General features: G+C 41.1%; 1 protein-coding gene across 1 annotated transcript; it reads right to left on the bottom strand.

Moving 5' to 3' along the window:
• Window positions 1-1,095: 1,095 nt before the first annotated feature.
• On the bottom strand, window positions 1,096-5,657 carry LOC141009975 (protein FAM216A). The gene is made up of 6 exons (XM_073482718.1): window positions 5,589-5,657; window positions 2,923-3,059; window positions 2,662-2,788; window positions 1,672-1,840; window positions 1,382-1,467; window positions 1,096-1,301 (listed from the first exon to the last, which is right to left on the bottom strand). The coding sequence occupies exons 2-6, from the start codon at window positions 3,040-3,042 to the stop codon at window positions 1,177-1,179; spliced, it is 627 nt and encodes a 208-aa protein (XP_073338819.1). The 5' UTR covers window positions 3,043-3,059; window positions 5,589-5,657; the 3' UTR covers window positions 1,096-1,176.
• Between the last annotated feature and the right edge of the window lie 5,746 nt (window positions 5,658-11,403).

Genomic DNA, 11,403 nt, shown 5'->3' with positions numbered 1-11,403 from the left:
AAAATAATAATATTTCTGATCATTTGAGGTTGAGATTGAGGTAGTAGAGAAGTTATTTCAAAGAAGATGTTTCCCAAAAGTCCTCCAATTTTCTCCCAGCTCACCATCGACGTTGGTGAATCAGAAGTAGAGCTCCAACGATTAAGTGATTACAACTATTTTGGTAATCGATTACTCAGTTTGAGTCATTTTATAAGATAAAAAAGGTCAGTAAACTGAATATCTTCGGGTTGCGGACAAAACAAGACATTTGAGGACGTCATCTTGGGGTTAATTATGGAAACACTGATCAACATTTTTCACCATTTTATAGACCAATCTACTAATTGCTTAATCGAGAAAATAATCATAGTTACAGCCCTTAACAAAAGACAGTTAATAATGCAAACTTTATTTAAATACGACCTTGAAAACAAACAGACAAAAGCAGGAAACTCAGGAAGACAATATTACAGAATAAACACTCAACAGTCGAGCCCCCCTAGCCCTTTTTAGAGGGTGATTCTGCATTGTTTAAGTCAATATTCTTATATTTGACTATATTTGTTCCTGGCATTGCCGAGAAGTCTTTGAAACATAATTTAGACCTTCATGTAGGGAAATAAAATATGTTTTAGCAGCCAAATTAATGTGAAAAATGTGGAAATTAACAGAATATTGAGACTTTTTGGTTGTTTTGTCAAAAAGTTCTTGTGATATTTTGAGTGTTAGTTTGTTAGTGGCCATGTGACTAAATACAGTACATGAGAAATGACTAGAAATAAATACAAAACAATATTAAAGAAGTATATAATATACATACATTAGTGTAAGAAGTTTGAAACATCATTTAGACCTTCCTGTCAGGAGATAAAATATGTATTTAAAGGTCAATGATTGGAGGGAAATGACTCAGAAGTTTACCTCATGCTTCTCTTTTAATACAAGCAATGAACATGTGATTTCCTAGAAATTAAATGAATAAAAACTCTCTTCTCTTGCCGCCACTGGAGGGCACTAAAGCTCACAACACATGGTGCAGTGCAGACAGAGCAGACTTCTTTATTTAGCTCCCCAATTTCACAAATTACCAACAGGATTGCAAGTCTGTCAAGGAGCCATGAAGGTGAGGAGAGAGGGGAAGAAAAATCCCTTCAACATTATTCTCAGGTTACATAAAACTGATAGTGTGAAATGTCATAAATCTAAGAGGACGTCATCGTCCCATTCTCCTACAGAGAGTGAGCTCAGGCAGTCACTCAGAGAGTCGTTCAGTCCTTCCTCCTCCTGCTCCTCTTCCTCCAACAGTCTGATCCTCACTCCTGGAAATAAAACAAAAATATTCCAATATATCCAACATATTTGAAGAAATTAACAGTCCCAAACATTTTCACAGACTCACTTCTTGGACTTTTCCTTCTCACTGTGGGTGATGTTGTTGTAGGTTTCTTCATCGATCTTTGTTTTGTCGCTGATGTGTTGGAAATCCTGCAAAAGTGGATTATTAAACTTGGTAAAAAGTTCTGTGTCATCTTTCTTTCCGAGGTGAGATGTCAGTAAACAAAATTTAAACATGTTCTGCTTCTTTTTACAGCATTAAGCAACAGACCTGCTGCTACTCAGATAGAAAATAAATATATGTCTTTAAATCCTGCTTCTGTAAATAAATATCTGTTAAACTGTGAGTCCTACCCGGCTCGCCTGTTGGGGATTTTGGGAAGAAAGGATTTCCCAGGATTCTTTGCACTGGTGTTTATCTTCTCCTTGTGCTTCACCCGAGAAGAAACCTCTGGTCGATGTTTCCCGTCATTAGTCTCCGGTAAGGAAGTCCCAACAGTGTCGTCTCCTTCCGGGTTGCAGCCTCGAAACAGAAGCAAAAACAAATAAATGTTCAAACTTATTTTCCCATAATTTCAATTGGAAACAGAACAAAGACAATATATTCAATGTTTTCATTGATTTTTGTGAATTTGACGACAGCAATATGTTTCAATCAAGTTGAGACAGGAGCAACAAAAGATGGAGAAAGATGTCGAATGCTTCAAAAACACCTGTTTGGATGATTCCACAGGTAAACAGGTTAACTGGTAATAGGTGATAGTGTCATGATTGGGTATGAAGGTAACTGGAACAGGATATAACGTATGCAGTTAAAGTTTTACCACAAATACATCCAAGGTGGACATTTGTGCCAATCAGGAAGCGAGTTCAAGTCACACCACTGGACATTTTTAAGGACACCTGGGGACATTTCCAGCTGTTTTTGTAGTGTGAAAACCAGGTAATTTTTAAGGAGACCTTTTCATTTTTGAGATGTTTTCACGGCGACATTTTTCTAGGGAAGTTGGATCATCCTCGTCTGTGATTGTAGCGAAGAAAACAGGTATTTATACAAGTGTTTTTTGTGCGTAAACCTAGCCAGAACATAAAAGTCCTGGACTGTCCCTTTATCTGGATCTGCACCAAAAGTTAATGGGGTCTATTCTGGGCTGAGACCCATCCTCAGTCCAAGTTTTGTGGGAATCCGTTCAGTAGTTTTTGTGTAATCCTGCTGACAAACCAACAAACCAACCTATAAACAGACGGACAGAGATGAAAACAAAACCCCGGTGGTGATAATAAAACCTACAAAGTGCAAGTACGATATATCGATTAAACCACCTGCACAGTCGTTCTCCTCACCTGTGCGTATACACCTGTGCAGCACGTTCATGTAGTGTTGTGTGATGAGGTTTCGGACGTGTGTGGCGCTGGAGGAAGCTGCGATGGTGTACAGGTACTCCTTCTGAGCTGGTGTCAGAGCTGAGTGCTGCAGGATAGACGGAGATCAGGTTTCACTTCACTCTCACACACTGACACGGCTGCTTTCTGTTCCTTTGATTATTGCTGTTGTACTCAAGTAACCTTTCATTAGAAGATAAAGCACGCAATCAGTCGTTCTACCTTCAGAAACGGCGCCGCCGTCATGGTTTTGGGGATTTTTATGGTCGTCATGTGCTGGAGTTGTGGTTCAGACCTCACAGCTGCTGATCTGCTGGTTTTCAAACCATTGTTGAAGTTCATGTTGGCATCTTTTAATACTGTTAAACAGACAGACATTGACAGACGTGTGCCTCAGTGGCCAGTTGACAGTTTTCTAAGATGCAATAAATAAAATGTACAATTAACACCAAGCAGTTGATATGAAGAACATTGATCATCTTGTTACAATGCAGTGTACTGCTGGGAAAACCTTGGGTCCTGGCATTCATGTGGACACCACCTAAAATGCGCCACCCACCCAAACATCATGCTGAATAAGAACAACAGCATCTGAAGGCGACCCGTCTCAACATTTCCCGGATCCTAATCCAAATCGGGCATCCGTGAGACTTGCCGGAGGAAGTCACATCCATGAAAGAAGAGTCCCTCTTCTTTGTACAGCGTAACAGTTAAATGAAGACTTAAGCGACCTGGTTATTCGCTGGATAAAATGGGTGTAATTGTTGTTACAGAATGTACCAAAGACTTAGATATATCAAGGAGATATTTAAGAGATGACATTCGGCCTGTAAAGTTGTCAAAGTGTCAACTGTAATCTGGCACACGTGACACGACTGAAGACACGTCTGTGGGCTTAGTTAAAGAGTCAAACCAAAGAGCTTCTAATTAGAAAACAGCACGAGGGAGCTTTCTTCCTGTAACTCGTCAGGCGTGACCCGGGTCGGGTTCAGGTGTCCGATTCTTTTCCACTGATATCCTCACACTGCTGTGTCCCCGATACTAAACCTGGTGCTCACGTTTCAGAGCAGACAGGATACCAGACATGTTTTGTTTATTTAACAAGGAGATAGAGCATGCACATCTGAAATCTGAACCGAGGAGAGACAGGAAAATAGACAGAATACGGTGGATTCAATATGCTGAATAAAAAAGCTGAGACATTATTTGGGTTCCCTCTGATTTCTGTTTGCAGCTGACCTATTTATTTTGAATGAAAACTGTCTTAAACTTACCATCTTTGGACTTCCCGGTGCTTCTGCAACAGAAAGAGAAAGAAAAGTTTACACAAACTCACAGGTGGATAAATATAATTAGGACTAATATTAAAAGAGTACTTTACCTCGGCAGAGCCTCATCCCGATGGAGCCTGTGGATCGTCTGTCTTTCTGCAAATTTCACTTGTTTTTTCATGTTAGGAACACGACTCAGGCAGGTTTCCTCTAAGACACATCTGTCCACACTGAGGTCGGTCCAGGTAATTAAAGAGGTGTGATCTCACCGAGGACCTGTGGGTGTGTCCTCTCACATAAAGCTCCAGCTCATTTACTGAAACTAAGGAATGCACCAACAAGGATCAACTCTTAAACCTGTTAAATCACGATTTAAGTTTAAATTCGGTTGCACTAAACCTTGGAACTAAAAAATTCAATCCAAACCTAGAATACTTTTAATTCTGTTGCACCAAAACTTTAAACTCCAATTCAAACTATGATCCAGGCTTAAAGTTGGGCTAGTTTAACTTTTACAAGAGACAGACTCAACCCACTTGAGTTTTGTGATGAGAAGAAACGGAAGTACGTTTTTGATATTATCACAAATCCACCTTTATAAAAGCTGGTTCACGGACTAGCACAGCTCCGAGAAGGAAGGTGCAAACACAAACCGAAGATGAAAAACTTTTTCAACAGGAGAAATGCAAAGAATAAGAACAAACAATATGGTAAGAGCCTGTTATGTTTATGGGTGCACTTTGCATAGTTTACATGCACCAGCCTCTTTTTATTTAGACTATTGTTATTATCCTCATTATGTACAACCGGCTGTCTCTGTGTTTTTCATTTTAGTATAGCTTTAGATTTGGCTATTGAGCCATCAATCCAAGTTTGTTATTTGTGTACAGTAACGAACCTTTCTTCTCTGAAAGCTAAAGCTAGCCTGCTAAAACAGTCCAAACACGGAAGCTACGAATGTCTCCAGAGACTCACTCCGTCACATTCCACAGATGCTCTTTATCAAGGCACTCGATCTGTCCCCGAGCAGTTTTTGTGGTGTGTCTGGGCGCATTGTCCTGCTGGGGGGCCTCTGCCATTGTGGAGTGCCCTTCCCATGGGTGGGTAGGGGTGCACTTGTTCCACAACAGTGTTTGGGTGTGTGGTGCGTGTCAAGAGACATCCACATAGATGCCAGCACCCAAGGTTTCTCAGCAGAACATTGCATTGTAAATGAGATGACGAGATAGTTGAGCGCCAACACGCCAATTTCACTTTCATCAGAGGGACCACGCCTCCCTTTGGCCAAAAACAAATGCTGTGAGGCAAACAGCTGGTAGCGACATGCCCAAGTCCTTGTGTAGCATTCTTCAGGTAAACAATGTAATGATATTTAATTTATGATTTTATTTACTTTCCCAAAGAAAGAAGGACATTAAAAGAAGAGATCTGTGGCTTCAGGCCATCCGCAGAATGAATGAAAAGGGTATACCTGTGATGATTGAAAATGTTTTGTAGGACCCAAGAGCGGACACCAAGACTGGGAAGGATTTAAGAGCATTATTTAACAAAATGGTCAGAATTAAGTGCAGGTCTTGAGTAAGCTGGCAGAGGTAGAGTTGCAGGAGGAGTGGTTACTTGCGGTGAAGCACTGGTGGACTGAAGAGTGTGTTGGCTGGTATGGTGGCTGTTCTGCGGCTATCCCCGCAGTGGAGGCTGGAGGCTGGAGGTTGAGGTTGGAGGTTGGAGGCTGAGGGGCTGAATGAAGAGTAGACCAGAGTATTTAGGCTGGAGTGATAACGAGATTCGCTGCAGGTGTGTGAGGCAGAAGCTCCAGCCCTCCAGGAACCATTACTAGCCTCCGCTGCACCTCTAAAACAAACACAAGCAGAAAACCACACACCAAGCACGGAGAAAATCCACACCAAAACCCCAAATCATGACCTGGCCAGTGGTTTTATTGTTGTGGTTGATAGATGTATATCATAACATAGTGATTCTAAAAAAGCAAAATGTAGACAACACGACAGCTCCCCTTAAGCCTCCTTGCTGAACTCATGTTCATGTAAGGAGGTGGAGGGGACGGTGGATATTATTGATGAGGGACCGCAGCATTTCAACATTTGTAAATGTGACACCGCTGGATATTTTGAAGGAGACCTTCAGATACTTTCCAGCTGTGTTTGTGGCAACAATAAACTGATATCTTCGACGGGAGGTTGAGCCATCTACATTGGGTTTTGTGGTCACGAGACCTTGGGGCATCTACAGCTGTGTTTATGGTGACTGAAACAGGTAGCTTGCTACCTTAAGTCAAAACACTTTGTTTTCTGAAAAAATAGCATCGCTCATTTCATTTAAATTTTTTTGTGTGGGGTGATTTGACCATCACCACGTTGACAGCATGGCAGCACCACTTCTGTCATCGCAACTGCTTGAAGTGGACAATACCAACTCAAAAATTACCACTCATATAAGGATTAAATCAGCAGAACTGTGACATGTGTGTATCACTTCTTTGCATTTTAAAGTCATATGTCCAGTACTTAAAACTAAAAGCTTGAGATGGACTCTTTTATAGGATACGACCTGGCAGCTAACGACAACCCCTCGGATCAGAAAACCTTCACCACTCAGGTGGAACAGCTGAGTGTGGAGGAGACCCCACTGCAGGATCTGGCTGAACTTCTGGGTGTGACCTCTGATGTCAACCCCTCTGAGGATGGATCATGTTGCTCACTGCGGCCCAGGACCGACTCAGCTCAGCAGAAACAGAGAGATGTTCGCCTCCTACAAGAATCAGTGTCCCAGCACTTCCCAAAGCCACCGTCAGATCTGGACCAGAACCTTCAGCAGCACCTGTTCAGTGTGCAGGAGACTGTGCGCAATGAGCTCATGAGGCTGAGTCCCAGGTTGGAGAAAATGGGTTTGATTGGATGTCTGATTGACTGCTACCATCGTCAGACACTTGATCACATCAGTGATCTATTCAAGAAAGTCCAGTCCTGCCAGAAATCCTTTCAGCTGATGAAGTGGGTCCTGCATACATATCTGAGGTATGTAAGCTATCCCCCCATTTTACATCCTATATCTTCCTTTACTTAGAGTAACTGACCTACAGCACCATTGTGCTTCAACCAATGACAAAATCAAATGTTCTTATGACCTGTAATAAAATAATTTGGGGGAATATTCACTTTCTTGCCAAAAGGTAGATAAGAAGATTTATATCATTGCACCCCAATTTCCAGAAACAGTATTGGCAAAGTCTGTTTCTGGGCTGTGATATTACTCTCTTGTATATATGATAAATGTTAAACTACCACCAGCAACTCTGAAACCATCTCGCGATGAGATCACACCAGCCACACCAGCCGTCAACACCTTCATGTTTCAGTAGTCATTACTAAATTATTACACTAGTATTCAGTGCTCAAAGGTTGGACCACACCCATCTTAGAGGTGACTGCTGGTGTATTTTGTTATTATGAGAATAGAGCCAGGCTAGCTGTTTCCTCCTGTTTCCTGTCTAAGCTGAGCTAATCACATTAATCACCTGCTGGCTGTCGGCTCGCATTTAAAGGACAAGTATGAGTTTACACAAACATACTAAACATAAAAGTGTAAATTAACTGACATTTACAATGTACCTCCTGTGCTCTCAGTAACTCTGTTATTATTACTGAATAGTATAATATGAGGTTCAGAAGTGAAACCTGCTCCTGCTCAGTTGTGATGGTGGTTCTCTCAGTCAGGAGGTGCTCGGTCATCCTGACCTTCAAAAAAATGCTCCCATAGAAAAAGGTGACTTCCTGCTGTTGACAGAATTGGTAGCAAAAGCAACGGACCTACTGCTTGAAAATGTGCAGGTAAGAATAGGAACTTAATAATGTTTGGGGTGCTCACGCATCATGCTTTTAAGTGAATTACCCTTGTAGGGATCAATGAAAGTTTATGTTATCGTGAGTCATAAAGAAAATGCATGCAAGGAAGAGTGCAAGGTCAGAATAAGTCAGAAGTTGACCAGTATATATATATATATATATATACACATCTATATATATATATACATCTATATATATATATATATACAGTGCCTATAAAAAGTATTCACCCCTTGGATGTTTTCCCCTTTTATTGCTCTTAAAAATAGAATCATGGTCAATATATAAAACAAAAAAATTACCACTACTAAAATCATTAAAGGTGCTATTTGTAAGAAAAGTAGATTTTAGAGTTAGTAGTTTCTGTATCTCTTTTTGTCCGCAGAAAGAAATCAGAGAACGTCTAGATAAAATCCTGCTGATTCACAGAAACCAAGAAGATTGTGACAGTGAGGAATCTTGCATTGGACTTTACGTGGACATTATTCAGGTACTTAGTAAAGCAGATGTTTAAAACGTGTCTCTTGTTACTTTAAAAGTGCATGCGAAGGGATTCAGTTTGACTTGTGTGTGTGTGTCTGTGTGCAGATAACTTTGTCAATATGGATTTAATTTAAATCCCTTTTTTTTTGTTTTGTTCGGCTTTTTAAAAAAAAATAAGCTAATAACTGCCATGCCTGAAGAAGCACAGACAATCAGCTCAAAACTGTCTCATGACGTCCAGGAGGTCTGTTTCCAAGAGCTGAAGATGTTTCTGGGGAGGTGAGAATCTATTTTTACTTCAGGAATTAATCAATTATCTGCAAATCTTTGAACCAAATTATGCATTTAGAAATATTTTGAGATTTGATCACGAAGTTCTGATCTTTGATTTGTAGGTACGCCTCTGAGCAGACTGAGATTCTCAGAGAAAAAGCAAAAAAGGCCATACCAAATAAGATAGACTTCTTCAAGACTTTGATAACTTGTAAAGAAATTAAGTGAGTATTTGAGTATTTCTGTCTCTCTGCCAAATAATAATTCACTTCAGTTAAACTTACTGTTAGGGATAATTTCTTATGAACACAGTTTGTAATAAAAACACAGTGAAAACATTCATCCGTCCACTTTCTTTTGCTTCCGGGGTTGGGTCGCGCTTGCAGAGGCTAAGCAGGGTATTCCAGATCTTACTCTCCCCAGAAAAGCTTTTCAGCTCATCTTCGACATTTCCAGACCAGATTTACTATATTTATTCCCTCAAGCGAGTTGTGGGTCTGCCCTGAGGTCTCCTCCCACTTGGTTGTGCCTAGAAAACCTCCAAAGGGAAGCGCCCAGAAGGCATCCTAATCATCTGAGCTCACAGAAGACTTGTGACTGCCAGAAGCCAACAGAGCAACATCATCTGCAAAAGGTTGAAACGCAATACTGAGTTTCCTGAAGCGGACACTCCTCAACGCGGCTACACCTAGAGTTCCTGTCCATTCATTTCACGAACAGGATTGGAGAAGGGTCAACCCTGTGTAGGGTCAACATGTTGCGGTAGAAATAGGCGAGACTCAGAATCTTTAGATCACACGATGCAGCAGACACGTGCGTGAGAAGCGCATCCCATGCATCCTGTCACAGTCAGTCTGTTCTGTGCTTGTTGTGCTTGCAGAGGTGCACTGAGAGGCTGGGCGGGGTATTCCCTATTCCAGGCAAAGTGCTCCTTGTCTTTTATGGCAGATTCATATGGGGTCTTTGAATGGCTCTTAGTATGCCCCCTCCCCTGAGACCAATTTGCCCTGAAAGAACCTACCAGGTGCTATTGCCCCCAACAACACAGCTCCCAGGATCACAGGGAAACGCATAGCCCTCCAAGGGGGAGCGGCGATTCTTCAAGGGGACTATTAAAACAGCCAATACAATATAGAAATGCACTATAATCACTATAGGATGTACCAAGTTAAAAGGCTTAGCTTACCGTAAGAAAATAAATATGATGATGACGATTCTTTTAAATGACATTTATGACATTTCCTCCCAGGCAGCACGTCCAGACTTACAGTGAAGGCATCAAAGATTCCCTTATCCAGGAAATTATGGCAACGCTTGAAAACATGGAGGAAGTTACTTCGATCCTTCTGATGGAAAGTGTTGCTGACATGGCAGAGGTAGCTTTTTAAAGTTCATTTTTTAGTCCTGCAAATAGCAGTTTGCCAAAATACAACACCTCGATTGGTCAAATTTCAAAACTTTGTCTTGCACAATTTCTGTTCGACAGCGCCTCCTTCAGAAATACTTCAAAACGGAGCACAATCAATGGGTCTTGATCTCTGGAGTAAAGACACATTTCTCTAAGCTGTTAGGATGGTGTCAGGACATACAAAGGGTATGTTTAAAGTTACATTTTCCACAGTAAGGGGGCATTCTAACCCACCCCCCACTTAAAAAAACAATATAGTCATACTTTTTTTAAACGTACTATTTAAGACAAATCAACCAAATATCTGTATTTATTTAAATTAGCATCTATTGCAACCTTTTTTTCGTTTTTCCTGTGTCCGTCTTTGTGTCTCTCAGACAGTGATGGATGAGGTCTACAAGCTCATCGCTCTCACTTACCTCAAACATCTTGTCCGAAGCAGCCGAAAGAAACTGGAAAAGCGCTGGAGTCCTGATGTTGGACAAACAGTTGCCCAAGATGCTGAGAGTCTTCACAATACCATCTCAGACCTGGTGAGACCAACATTTTGGTATTAATCACTGGAAACAGTGCTTGTTATTTCTTGTTAATGACATTTAGCCTTTGTTGTATCAGGCCCCTGGTGTCCAACAGTGGAACGTCATGCTGCTGAAAATCCCAGAGCTGCTGGAGTGCGACGACATCAATGCAGTGAAGCTCATAGTTGCAAGCATGCAGTCAGAATGTCTCACATGGAGGTAAATCAATCTATAAAATAAAAATTTGGCCCATAATTGGTGAAAAGGAAGGTGTGTGCAGTGACACAAGAGGGCAAGAGACTTAATGGCATGTTGACCGTCACCATCGTCAGCCAGTTTTGCCTCTAATGGATAGCAGCAACTATCAGGGAGCTTTTTCACCTGAAGGAGCATCTTAATTTGGACACTTGAAGTATATTTTGATGCTAATACATATTAGGGGTGTCACGATACTCCAAATCCACGATTTGATCCGACTTTCGATTTTATGGTCATGATTTGAATTGTATTTTCAGCAGTGACGGCTCTGCTGTTGTTACACAATCACATCTGGATTAGTAAAGGTCAACAGATCACTGATTTTACAAAGGCTATCCGCAGCAACTATGCCAACTATGAAACTGAGAAAAATGACTTTAAAGTTTTTTGACCATCCAGCCAAATGCGTTATAGGCAGAACAGTGGTTATGTTCTTCATTAAAATTAAAGTTATTATTCTAGTAAGCAATGCAGTAAAGTTCATAGTTGCAAGCATGCAGTGTTCTTGGTAGTGTTGCTTTGGCTCTCTGTGTACGTTTAGATGAACTGTAACTGTTCAGGGGAGGGAGGACTGTGAATGTACGACACTACTTACCACCCACCGACAGCTTAACAACCATTTTCATCTG

The sequence above is a fragment of the Pagrus major genome, chromosome 16 (assembly GCF_040436345.1).
Source record: "Pagrus major chromosome 16, Pma_NU_1.0".
In the NCBI taxonomy this organism is placed as follows: Eukaryota; Metazoa; Chordata; class Actinopteri; order Spariformes; family Sparidae; genus Pagrus; species Pagrus major.
This window is presented reverse-complemented; position numbering and strand designations above follow the sequence as displayed.